We start from the raw sequence: 14,461 nt of genomic DNA, 5'->3' as shown, positions 1-14,461 counted from the left end.
CTGTCTGTTCTCCTACACTGGACACTGTCTGCCTGTTACCTAAGCCCCCTCATGATTTTTACGACACCTCCTCCTCTCCCTGCACTGTCTTCTTAGCTCTTCTGTGTTTTAAGATACAATCTGTAAATTCCATTGAATTGGTCAGTATTGCTTCAGACTTGATAAAGGAAGGAACTCTTCCGAAAGCTTGTCAACTTATAAATGTATAGTTAGTCCAATAATAAAAAAAGTATCATTGCTCAATGCAATACTCTTGTTATTTTGATATCTAAATCTCTGGACTAACATGGCTACTCCAATATATATATAATACATACATACGCCAGCACTCACGGTTACCGGACAAAAGTACAGGTAGTGGAGAAAAGGATAGGATGCACTCGCCAGCATTTTCAAATCGTTACCTTTTATTACTTTTAACGTTTCGGGGTTATACCCCCTTCGTCAGACATTAACAAAAATACAGCCAAGCTCTCTCCTTTGTGTTTTGCGATTTTATTTAATCATGGAATAAAGACTTTCTCACTGTTGCTCTGTAGCAGCATTTTTTGTTTCCTTTGTATTGTGCGGTCAGTCCACCGCTGTTTTTGCCGGCTCCACACAGCCCCTGTCTAGCTTTTGACCCGTCTTTGTGTGTTCTCCCTGCCTGGAGCTTTCTTGGAGCGGTATTTTCTCCCTTACCTTTATTACTTGTAATATTGTAATTTTGTTAACGATTTGAAAATCCTGGCGAGTGCATCTATATTACTGTATATAGCATTACAGAACAGAAAGCATGTGCATTTGATTGCAAGAAAGTGCTTTTGAAATATGATTTTAGAACACAATAGGTACATGATTACCTACCAGAAAGGTCATCCTTAGTGTACAGTTATTTTTTACAGAGCAGCATCTGTGGGTGTGCAGCTATCGGGAGACTTTACCCTATAGTGAGATAGCCGAGCACGCTATTCTCTTACAAAAGGCGCTTTATGCTCCATATATTAAAGATACAGTAAAGTGAAAATGTTTTTTGTGTGATTCAGATAGCACATCTAATTGTAAACACCTTTTCTAATCTACTTCTGTTATCTAATTTGCTTCTTTCTTTTGGATTTATTTGTTGAAGAGTAAACCTAGGCCGGCTTAGGAGCAGCAATGCACTAGCGGGAGCAAGCTGCTGTTTGGTGGCTGCTTATATATGCCTCTTGTTATTGGCTCATTTGATGTGTTCAGCTAGCTCCCAGTAGTGCAAGAGAATGAAGCACATTTGTTAACAAGTAGCAGTGCTCTCCCCAGGACCTTTTTAGCGGTGCAGCACTCGGCTCATTTTACTGATCACCCAGCTAAAATTTTAGCCAATATTAAGCTAAAATGAGATAATAATTAAAAATGTTCATACATACATTTCTAATAAATTATGCAATTAACTTGTGCTTTGGTTAGCTGAAGATGATGCAATATTAGAAATGATTACACTTTCCCCACCCGGCTACTTCATAATGTGACCTTTCTTGGTTTTCGTATTTCATTTCTGCTTTCTTGTGCCTGTTTTGAACCAATCCAATCCTCCCAAGTAGTGAGAAGGTGAAGCTGTATAAGATGAGAGAATTTCATTAGGTTAACATCTGTTTTATATCTACTTGGTAGGATTCAGATTTTTCATTACAAATATTTAATGAATTTTAATTGTTACTAAAACAACAATGTTCTCCCCAGGATCTTTTTAAAGGGACGTGAGACCATCATTTTTCTTTCATGACTCTGATAGAGGACACAATTTTAAACAACTTTCCAATTTTCTTATATTATCTAATTTGCTTCATTCTCTTGGTATCCTTTGTTGAAGGAGCAGCACTGCTCTACCAGGAGCTAGCTGAACACATCTGGTGAGCCAATGACAATAGCCATGTATGTGCAGCCACAAATCAGCAGTTAGCTGATGCATTGCTGCTCCTGAACCTACCTAGGTATATGTTTTAACAAACGATACCAAGAGAACAAAGCAAATTTGATAATAGAAATAAAATGGAAAGATGTTTAAAACTGTGTGTTCTATTGGAATTCTGAAAGAAAAATGTGGGTTGTCATGTCCCTTTAATTGGCTAAAATGTTAGCCAATATTAACCTAAAATTAGCTAATCGTAAGATTTGTCAATGTTTATTGTACAGATTGTCATTAAATTATGCAATTAATCTGTGCTTTGGATAGCAATTGTTTTTCTAATATTACAAAGTGTTACACTGCACCCACCGGCTACTTTATAATGCCACTTGGCTGGCAACATTTTCTGTGAGGAACACTGAGCGTATTTATTGCCCCTTGTGCTGAATTCAAAATAATTATATTTACTGTATTGCTTGTAGTAATTTTGTGTGCATTTATCAGTTTGTCATTTTGTTATATGTATCTGTCAGTCTATTAAAGGGACACTAAACCCCTTTTTTATTCAGATAGAGCAGGCAATTTTAAGCAACTTTCTAATTTACTCCTATTATCAATTTTTCTTCGTTCTCTTGCTATCTTTATTGAAAAAGCAGGAATGTAAAGCTTAAGAGCCGGCCCATTTGTGGTTGAGAACCTGGGTTATACTTGAAGCTTATTGGTTTGCTAACTGTAGCCACCAATAAGCAAGCGCTATCCAGGGTGCTGAACCTAAAATGGGTTGACTCCTAAGCTTTAAATCCCTGCTTTTTAAATAAAGATAGCAAGAGAACGAAGAAAAAATTATAGTTGGAGTAAATGAGAAAGTTGCTTAAAATTGCCTGCTGTATGTTGGTGTACAATTGATGCTACATTATTAATAGTAATACGCTGATGGGATCATACCCACATCTGAACTGGATTACAGGAACATGCCTCCACTCATATTGAAAATAAAATACTTGTATTCAACAATGAAATATGAGGTTATGGTCTTAGCTAAACAACCACTGTGAAGAATGTTGCATGGTTAGGTAAATTTAAGCATACTTAAATATGATGGTGGCACCTCAGTCTCTTTTTGGGAGGTTGGCACATCTTTCAGGGCCTTTTTTACAGCTAAAAGAGACAAAATAAATAATGAATCTTTGTTGCTATAATTAAAAATTAAAGGGACACTGAACCCAAATTTTTTTTCTTTCATGATTCAGAAAGAGCATGCAGTTTTCAGCAACTTTCTAATTTACTTCTATTATCAATTGTTCTTCATTCTCTTGGTATCTTTATTTGAAAAAGCAGGAATGTAAGCTTACGGGCCGGCCCATTTTTGTTCAACACCCTGGATAGTTCTTATTGACTGGCTGCATTTAGCCAACAATTAGCCAGCGCTACCCAGATGCTGAACCAAAGATGGGCCAACTATTAAGCTTTACATTCCTGCTTTTTCAAATAAAGATGCCAACAGAACGAAGAAAAAATGATTATAGAAGTAAATTAGAAAGTTGATTAAAATTGCTGCTCTATCTGAATCATGAAAGGAAAAAATGTGGGTTCAGTGTCCCTTGAATGGGGAGATTAAATATGGAGTTGAATGACCCTGTTTATCAGTGAAAATAAAAAAGCTATCTCTGTCTAAATGCTAAGGAACCCTAACTGCTTTGTAAGTAACCAGGACCTTTAGTAGACCATAAGGGCTCTAGTTAGTGTGCCCAGTCATGATTCTCAGAAGTAAAAATGAAAGAGATTGGATAGATTTCTTTTAAACACTTTAGTAGGATCTACAGATAGTAAAATCCAATTCACAAGATTAGGCTGCATCGGAAGCCATGTAGATGGGAACAGGTAACGTACACTCTCCGACACTGCTATTTACTCAGGTGCAGCTCTACATCATTATTTTTATATTGTGCACACATTTATGTGGATATCCGTAGTGTTGACTAATCCTTTAACAGGTCCATCTTCTGCCACCAGCAGAACTCATTTTGTTCCTTTACTCAGGACGGAAGTCATTTTGCTTGTTTAATTAGAACTGCATTTATTTCCTATAGGCTGAATGCCAGTTTGCATCTATCTGTCCCCTTATTTTCTGTCTGTGAGAGAATGTCCCCCATAACAAATGTAAAGTTAAAAGCTGTTTGAGTTTACATTTTTATAATTTGTAACTAGCACTGCTGTATAGTTTGCAAACTATTTACGTATGCTCATTGGCTGATAGGCACTTGCGGTGATTGCTCATTGGCTGATAGGCACTTGCCGTGACTGCTCATTGGTTGTTAGGAATTTCCGGCAACAGATCCTTTTGTAGGAACAACCAATAAGTAAATGTGCATTAGTACATTATTAGATTGTGCCAAATGACACCATTATATTGGTTTAAATTTAAACAGATTTTACTTCTGAATTCTCAAAATGTTAACATGTTTAAATGCTACTCGTTTTATAGGGATATAGATTACAATGTCCCTTTAATGTTTTTAGACAACACTGATTTGAGGAGGAGAGAGAACTCCAAACTGGCAAGTGTTGCCGAGAATGTTGTTCTGGCATTGTCTAAGTGTGACCTTTTACAACCTGTTACTCTTATCCCCTATTTCCCCCATCATATCATCACTACTTTTTCTTAATATTGTGAATAGGCAGGGGGAGCACAAATCTATAGTGAAAATAACACATAAATACAATAATATTAAACCATTTAAAAAAAAAAAAAGTTAAATCAAAGTAAACCTATAAATAAACGCAGTGTTAAAAACTGCAAACAACTTTGTTTTCTTGCAAAATGAGCACTTAGAAATTCTCAGTGTAGCCACTGCCTTTAGTGAGATAAGGGAGATGACTGTCATTACAGAACTTAAGTTCTACTGTTACATGATTTTGGCAGCAAAAGTCCTCTACTGAGCATGAGCAAGAATCTGATTGGAGCTATTGTAGGTGTTTCCTATCAACCACTTCAAAGATTAAGCTACTCTTTTTGCCTTCATGTAAAGACCACAGCCTTCTTGTGGGATTGTGACCGGAAGTAATGGACCTCGCTCAAATAAAGTTAAAATACATAAATGGTAAAATAGTGATTAATACATATTTCAATCATTTCTATTAAGTATAACCCATTGCTTGTGACTTTTTATTACAACAATGAAACAGACTGTGTTCTATCCCTTTCATATAATATAGTAAAGGATATATAACCACACCATGTACCTGTAAGTTCTTCCAAAAATACATTTTTTTTAGGTAATTTCAGACAGTGACCTGTTAAAAAATAAAATAAGCAACACAAAAATACAGTAAAGAAAGTGAAAGTGAAAACAGTGAGTGCCAAGTTCTTAGTCACGTAAGTTTGAGCTATAATAAGATTTATTAGTAGCACTTGCCTGAATTTCAGCTGTTGTGCCTGATATTCCGGTTTTATGCTTAGCTTCCCAAACCTCAGAAGGCAAAGTGCATGTCAGTATTGGCAACCTTATTTGTAGCAAGGCTTGTATTCATATCAATTACTTACAAGATGTGAAAACTGTTTAAAAAAAAATAACCACTGACGTGTAACATAATTCCGGGCTATACTATTGTGCCAAAAATGAGTTGTTCAGATTTTAGGTGTTTGAGGATGGTGCCAGATTTGCACTATATGCTATGACATGCTTGGCCAGGTCCTGCCAATTACTGGGTAAACAGTAGGTCTGATCAACTTTAGCACTCCAGATGTTTCAGAAATGCATTACCCATAATGCTCGACTGGGCTTCAGCGTGCCTTAGCTTCATGGGAAATGTAGTTCTGAAACATCTGGAGTGCCAAGATTTGCCGTCCCTGCACTAGGGTATATGTGAATAGGATTATATTTTTGGAAGAACTTACTATACTGGTTTGCTTTTGGAAAAATTAGTTCAGACAGCAGTATATAAAAAAAAATCCAGTTTACTTGTATTGTATTCTTTGTTGAAGAGCATACATTGGTAGGTAGTGTGCACATGGCAGGAAACAATTGCCACCTAGTCCTCTTGTAAATGTATAACATTTTTAAAATGTATTCTTGCAAAAATGCTGCCATATAGTGCTCCAGACACATTCACTCTCCTGAGTCTACCTACCTGTTCTCAAAGGATATCAAGAGAATGAAGTACATTTGACAATGGAAATAAATTTAATTTTTGTTTATTTTTTTAAATTTATTTTACACTCTATCTGAAACAGGAAATATATCTATATTTGTCCCTTTTAAGTTAGCAGACAACTGCTTTTATATCTTCACATAATATTTCTATTATAATATTTAGGAATATAGGCATTTCATATCCTGCTATTAATATTACTTTTTCATGAGAAACTCAAGCTGTGACATTTTATAATATTCAAAGCTCTGCCATTATTTTTCATCAGCCCAGAAGCTTTTTTTTAAAAATTTTTTATTTTTTTGAAGAAAAGAATGAAAGTGCCCCTTGTGTTAGTGAGAATCAGTCTTTAAGAAGCTTCCTATTGTTGTTTTTACCTTGGTTGGTGATGTCTTATCTTATCTTAAGGCAAAGTGGTGAAAGGAGAGAGAGGCTCCCACGGCTACAATTTGGTCTAAGCAATTGCCGCCTTATATTTTATCTAATTTGTATGTTTTGGTTTTTTCCTGACATTTTGTTTTATGGGTCTGTGCTAGAAGGCTTGGTTTTCTCAGAGGTATTGGGGAGAACAACCATTCTTCCTCAAGGTTGATAATTTTGGTGCCAAATGTTCCTTTTATAAAAGTCTAATGGTCTTGCTTTGCAAGACAAGTCTGAGGGTCAGTTTGACCAGGTTCTTCAAGCTGGGTCATGCCTTTTTGGCTTAGCATGGGCTTCCTTTGGTTTTTGGTCAGTTGGTCCTGAATGTGTCATTCAAATCGGTATTTTCTGGAGTTTATAAAGAGTCTGGCTCACAAAATATTTATTTAGTCCCCAACTCTTACTGAGCGTTTGAAGTATGTTGAAATAGAAAGTTGCACAACTAAGCTATTCACTCAAAATGCCATTATTTAAATTTGAGAAATAGGAAAAAGTGTTTTGTTTTTTTAATTACATCTGGTTTAAGTCTCCAATACTTCAGATGGAAAGTTTCTTGCCATGCAACTCATAGATCTAAATGAGTTTGTCAATGTCAGATGATTCAAGATGTGGTCAATGTATAACTGCAGAGGCTAAGCTGAATCACCTCATGTTTAAATAGGCATGTCCCTCTTGCAGATTCAACTTTTCACGGACCTGAAATATTCAGGGGAAAATCAGTATCTCAAGGTAACTTAACTTTCTTTAGGGGATCAGCTCATCTTCCTTGCTCAGCTCTGGCCCCACTTCTAGGAAATCTGAAGAAGGTTGTAGGGATTTCATATATTCTATCACTTTTAATTTCATTTTAAACCTGGTCTAGTATTTATGTAAAGGCAGAAACACATCACTTGTATTCCAAAGGTGGTTGATCATCTGAGAAATACCTAATTTTCACTTAAGAAAAATTCCAGCTAGTTTGGAAACAAAACTTTCAGACTTCACAATTCTCAATATTTCTTCCATAAGACAATGTGTTCTAGGTAATGAAGGAAATCAGCAGGTCTTTGTTGAGCAGGTCTGATCTCAGTCTTCTGTGAAAAGTTCTCTCTTGTAACATTAATGAAGGGGGCATGTTGTTATTGCTAATTGACTTTATTTAGATAGAAGTGCAGTTATGTGGCATGGGTATCAATTTTCATTTAAGGTCTCATTTAGGGTTTGTGAAGTCTCAAAGAATACTCTGTTCAAAAAATTGTTCTTTGGATACAAGCAATTCATTATACATTATGGTAATTCATGCTGATTCTGGACAGTACTCTTGTTAACTTGATGATTAGCATTGTTATCCATGTCTTATGTCAGAAAGCAAAATCAAGTCCTCAACTATTAAAAAAAAATAAAAAAAAATACTGTAACCTGTGAAGAAGAGAGGGTATCTAATAGGCCTAAAAGCATTTAATCTTCCAGACTGTTAAAGGGGCATGAAAGACAAATTTTTTTCTTTCGTGATTTAGAAAGAGCATGTCATTTTAAACAACTTTCTAATTTACTTCTATTATCAAATTAGATAATAGAAGTAAATTGGAAAGTTGTTTAAAATTGCATGCCCTATCTGAATTATGAAAGTTTAATTTTGACTAGACTGTCCCTTTAAAAACAGCAGTCAGGTTATCTTATTTAACCCTTTAAGGACACAGCTTTCAGTTTGTTCAATTGTTTTATGACGGAAAATTTCCGTCATATGTCCTTAAGAGGTTAAAGGGACATTATACACTCATTTTTTCTTAGCATAAATGTTTTGTAGATGATCTATTTATGTAGCCCATAAAGTTGTTTTTTTTTAAATTAAATGTATAGTTTTGCTTATTTTTAAATAACATTGCTCTGATTTTCAGACTCCTAACCAAGCCCCAAAGTTTTATGTGAATACCGTCAGCTACCTTCTCCAGCTTGCTCCTGTTTGTGTAAAGGGTCTTTTCATATGCAAAAGAAGGGGGAGGGGGGGAGTGTCTTATTTGCCACTTGCAGTGGGCTTTCCAGCTACCTTTTCAACAGAGTTAAACTGGAAGCTTCTAAGTAAGTTTTTAAACAGTTTTATACTGGATTTTTATATCAGTATCTGTGCATCTTATTCTTTATAGTAGTGTCTATTACATGCAGTTATATGAAAATGAGTGTATACTGTCCCTTTAAAGGCAGATTCTGCTAAGAAAATGTAACCAAAAATAAAAAATATATATATTCCTGCTAAACCAGTTAAGGAATCCAGTGGTTAGACGCCTGCTGAAATTTCACAAGAACCATATCTCCGAGGGAAATAAATCTTCTTTTTCTCTTGGTCTTCTCTCCGGGAATACATCTTTACACTATTATTTCTGTTCGCCAAGATGCTGAGAGTAATAAGACAGAGGAGAATTCTACTCTGTCCAAGGCTGTTTTATAAAGGGTCATTTTAGTGAAAATTTCTAACAAAGGCCTTTATTTTACTATGCTGCAAAGTAAAAGCAGGCGTACATGTATGTTGCTCCAGTCAATAGCTATGTCCTCATCTGAAGAAGAAAATGGTTGTTCCAGAAACGCAGCTTTGAGTAAATGCTTAATAAAGGAGTTAAACACGTAGTAACGCAATAGAATTTATTTTAAAATAGACCATTTTATTTTTAAACTATAATACTCCTTTTGACAATATTTAGGTCAGAAGCGCTTCAACTGTTTGTAGTAAAATAAGAGAGGTTTTTTTTTTTGTTTTTTTTTTTTTTGCTGGAAAGCAAGAGATCATCTGTTTCGGTTTAAGATGATGGGAAAAGTTGTCATGCACACATTTTTAAAAGTCCTCTGTTCCTGTGTATCACAAGTATACATTTCGGTGGATTTCAACACTGTGAGAAAAGTCTCCATCATCCATTCTGTTCTTTCAGATTTAGATAAGAATCTTGAAGTGTGGAGAAAAACAGTTTTTAGACTTACCAGGACTATTTGAACCGAATGCTTCTGGCAAAATCTATATCCGCAGCATGGATTATACTCTTCATCATCAAGACCTACCAAATATAGGTTTCTGGGGCTCGAGTGTATACTCTACGGTGGTGTTTAATAATTCTTGGACAGCAACCGTTTCACCTTTAGCTGTTTGTAATGCAACAGTGTGGTTTATACTTCATATCTTCTTGAAACGCTACAGATAACAGGATGGCTTGACATCCTCTGTTGGAAGCTTTGGTCTCAAAAATGCCACATTCTGTTTTTGAATCATAAGTGACGTGCATTTTCTCGTTGTTTCCCTTTTTTCATACCACTTTTTTTTTTATACTGTTCTGGCACCTCTTGTTGGTAAATTGGCTTCTATATTGAGTGAGGAAAAGAGGATTTATTTTTTTTACCTTAAATTAAATCAATTTTATTTCTTCACTCAATACAGTAGAATCATTCACCAAACCCTCATTGATTTATTTTTGTATAAAAGTTTTTCAAAGCTCCAGTTCTCAAGTATGCAGATTATGTATTTCCTAGACTGAGAGCAGGTGAGTCCACAATGATTTTGCCATTTGCAGCCCAGACAGAGATGAGGGTTACTTCAGAACTAGAACTGAGAAACACTTAAAGGGACACTAAACCCAATTTTATTTCTTTCATGATTCAGATAGAGCAGGCAATTTAAGCAACTTCCTAATTTACTCTTATCAATTTTCTTTGTTCTTTTTGTATCTTTATATGAAAAGCAAGAATGTAAGCTCATGAGCCTGCTCATTTTTGTTTCAGCACCTGGGTAGCGCTTGCTGATTGGTAGGTAAAATATAGCCACCAATCAGCAAGGGCTACCCAGGTTTTGAAACAAAAATGGGCTGGCTCACAAGCTTACATTCTTGCTTTTTAAAATAAAGATAGCAAGAGAAAAAATAATTTTTATAATAGGAGTAAATTAGAAAGTTGCTTAAAATTGTTTGCTCTTTCTGAATCACTAATATAGAGCTGCAGAATCTGTTAGCGCTTTACAAATAACCAATAATAATAATAAATAAAAAATGTGGGTTTAGTATACCTTTTAAAATACCTTAAAACTGCCTAATTGGTTTGAATTAGAGCTGCAACAACTAATCGTCATAATCGATAATAATCGATTATTAAAATAGTTGTCAACGAATCTCATAATCGATTAATCGATTAGTTGGTTTGCAATTAGTTGGTCTGTGCACAACACCACCTGCTTCACTCCAATGAACTCCTGCATATGGTATTGTGTTTTATGGTTATGTCCTTAGCCTAAAGGACGTCTACTTTTCACTTTTTCAGGACAGTATACGTTTACAACTACCTCCTGGCTTATGTGCAACCCAGATATAATAGTCATCATTTGGATTGTTTATATTAAATCTGGTGATTTGGAACTATGCTTTTCATGATATTGTGCCAAGCTTGTTGTTTACACCTTGCCCCAAGATTGATGGGAGTTATTTAAATTGATGTGCACTATTATCTGTTTGCACAATTATCAGCAGATCGCTTGCTATTGCTGATTATATGTACTGTATAAATAAATGTGTAAGGCTTTGTCCTGTTATTGATATACAGTCCTTAGCACTTTTGATTCTGTTTTTTATAGTTTTTTTTTTTTATATTTTTAATAAATTGTGATAATATGTACCAGATTCAACCTTTATAAGTATATCTTTGTTATTTTTAGAGCGGACTAGATATTTCCCCTAACCTTATAGCTGGTTATTTACCATTGCATATAGATATTCAAGATATTTTTATATTAGAATGAAGTCAAGGGTTACTTTATTGAGAGGCCCCTTGCCAAGGTAGAAAACACGTAGCATTGGTGAAGAGCTAACAAAGATAAATATCCCACTGAAATTGGCAAAACCCTACTTATACACCTCAACAGCCTTTTCTGTGCTGCAGGAAATATAGCTGCAAACAGAGAACCAGCCATAGCCAGAAGCATGTGGACATGTTGAGATTTTTGCATTTCAATGCAAAGTTTCTGAAAGAGTGAATAACAGAATGTTATTAACAGTGATAGTCTAACTCTTTCTAGTTCTACCTCTTTTCAAACAGTTTGTGGTTTTGTTTTGTTTAATTATAAAACTGTGCTCTGCTGCTTAAAAATTAAAGAAACAGTTGTGTTAATGTAAAGTTTTAGTCTGAAGTTTATATTTGTAACACTCATTATGTGGATTTTATTTAAAACATAGAAAACTATTATTGATTCTCTTTTTATCCGATTAGTCGATTAATCGAAAAAATTATCGGCCGATTAATCGATTATGAAAATAATAGTTAGTTGCAGCCCTAGTTTGAATATATCAGTGATGATCCCTATAATTCTTCTGAGTGTTTTTACTTGTTCCCACCCACTGGCTAAGAGGTAAAGCATGATCTCATTGGTGAATGTTTGTACTGTAAAGTAAAGAAGTAGAATTTACTTTATTTATGGTAGGAATTCCCCCCCCCCCTTTTTTTATGTGAGCACATTTTCTAACTTTAATGTGTGTAGCCTAAAGTGTCACAGGTTTCCTAGCAATGTATGGTTTAGCAATGGGAATATTAGGTGTGATGTATGTCTCATTGTTTTTTTTTTTAGGTGGCACAGGAAACATCACAGCAATAAAATAGGCAAGATGAACTCGGATGAAAATGACCCCATATGTGCTGAGGGCAAGAGTCACTTACAAAAAGTTTGCCAGCAAAATGACATGCTTCCAGAAAACGCTAAAGCAATTCAGTTGGCTACGCCAAGCACAGGAACCCTCTCTGAAGATGAGATTTTCAATAATCAGACATACGATAACAAACAACCTTCTATTACAGACGACACTGTGGGTTCACCCCAAATCACCACCATTAGTGATGCTGCGTCTCCTATTTCTGGACCCCCTTCTGATGTTGCCTGTGGGGATTCAGGGGCCAGTCTCCAAGATACAGAAACCTATATGTATGAGGATGCTCAGAGTCCTGGAGAACAGGAAAGTAAATCTGAATCGTCCATGGATATGGACATTAAAAGCAGCCAGGGCTCAGATGATGACCAACCTTTATTGATAGAATGCGAACAGGAGAAATCCAGTGAAGCTTCACACCCAGAACCCCAAAGTGATGATCTGAAAGATAAGAACAGACTAGTTTTAGCTTATGAAACTGGAGCAAGGGAAGGCGAGAGTATCTCAGACGAAGGGACAGAAAGCTTTCAGCCAAAGACTTGTAGCACAGGGGAGACCATGCAAACATCTATTCCAAGCATTGATGACACCCAATGTGGGAAGAGGCTAGCCACAATCACAAACCACATTTCGCATGCACGTACCAAACCAGAAGAGACATGGTAATGCGTTTCCCCTTCCTATTTTCCTTTTTATCACTTTATCGTGTGTTTTTAATATAATTATTTAGTCACTGTACTGTGAAACATTCATGTTGATTGATGAATTTTATTTGTTACAAGGTATGTTATTTAGATCTTTTATGGTCTCAAATAGAATAACATATCTGTGTCTTAAAGGGACAGTCTAGTCAAAGTTAAACTTTCATGATTCAGATAGGGCATGCAATTTTAAACAACTTTCCAATTTACCTTTATCAACAAATTGTTTGTTGAAAGCTAAACCTAGGTAGGCCCATATGCTAATGTTTTAGCCCTTGAAGGCCGCCTCTTATCTCAGTGCATTTTACATTTTTTCACAGCTAGACAGCAGAATTATTCCACGGTAGATTGGGCACTGAAAGCACTGCATTCTATATTCTGATAGCAAATACTGATTTGTTCTATGACCCATCTTCATTATTTTTCTCCTATAAGTTATCTTTAGTTTTATTTCATGTGAGCTTTCAAACCTCTTTTTAAAGGGGCCATCTACTTGAAAATGTTTGTTTAAAAAGAAAGATAGATAATCCATTTTATTGCCCATTCCCCAGTTTTGCATAACCAACACAGTTATATTAATATATTTTTTACCTCTGTGATTACCTTGTATCTAAGTCTCTGCAGACTGCCCCTTATCTCAGTTCTTTTGACAGACTTGCACTTTAGCCAATCAGTGCTGACTTCTCCACGTGCATGAGCACATTATCTGTATGGAACACATGAACAAGTGCTTTCTAGCTGTAAAAATGTGTCAAAATGCCCTGAGATAAGAGGCGGGCCTTCAAAGGCTTAGAAATTAGCATATGAGCCTACCTAGGTTTAGCTTTCAACAAAGAATACCAAGAGTACAAAGCAAATTTAATGGTAATTATAAATTGGAAAGTTGATTAAAATTGCATGCTCTATCTGAATCATGAAAGTTTAATTCTGACTAAACTTTCCCTTTAATGGACATTAAATTAATGTCTCTTATGTGTTTTTATCCTAAAATGGATATTGCTTCATTGGAAAAATACTTTTTTGTTATAATTCTGGTTATGCTAGTATTCACTGATACAACTGTAGGACAGGGATGGCAGGTTTTTCATAGTGTGCCCAACTTGCTAGTAATCTAATCACTTTTAAAGATGGGAGTGACTTTTTACCACATAATTTTGGACATTAAAGTGATGGTAAATCCTAGCATTTCTGAAACGCTAGGATTTACCATTGGAACAAATAAAGGGGACTTTCATGAAGTATAAAATACTTCATTTTGAAAGCTCCTTTATTTGTTTGCTGCACTCAGCTGCTAAGGCGGCCCACGGCAGAATTCTTTTTGACTGAGAGGTGACGTTTCCACCTCTTAGCCAACAGCCATGTGGGAAATCTGGCTTGGCGCCGTATATTGCACCATTACTGTGGTGTGCAACTGAAACCCCCCACCTCAAACGTTCAAATACCAAGGTAAGACAAGTAATAGCTTTCTATAGTCTATCTTACTTTTATTCATAGTTTTTAAAATGGTTTGAAATATTGTAATGTTTGTTTTTTGTTTTTGAATTTTGTCTGCAAAGTGCACTGGAAAAAATTCCCAAAGTTTTACAGTGCGCCACTAATCAAGAGCTTGAGAACCACTGCCCTAAAGAATGCTTCTCCAATTGTGCGGAGCTGCTATAGCTTTATGTAAGGATCCTGTT

The 14,461-nt window shown here is 35.6% G+C and overlaps 1 protein-coding gene across 1 annotated transcript in view; it reads left to right on the top strand.

Moving 5' to 3' along the window:
- The window catches only part of PARG (poly(ADP-ribose) glycohydrolase), a 482,847-nt gene that overhangs the window by 7,652 nt on the left and 460,734 nt on the right, over window positions 1-14,461 (top strand). Inside the window, 1 exon segment of the mRNA XM_053692075.1 lies at window positions 12,006-12,743. Coding sequence (XP_053548050.1) covers window positions 12,006-12,743 — 738 coding nt within the window.

Source organism: Bombina bombina, chromosome 9, assembly GCF_027579735.1.
Source record: "Bombina bombina isolate aBomBom1 chromosome 9, aBomBom1.pri, whole genome shotgun sequence".
Taxonomy (NCBI): Eukaryota; Metazoa; Chordata; class Amphibia; order Anura; family Bombinatoridae; genus Bombina; species Bombina bombina.
Note: the sequence above shows the minus strand (reverse complement) of the source record. Positions and strands in the feature narration are given on the sequence as shown.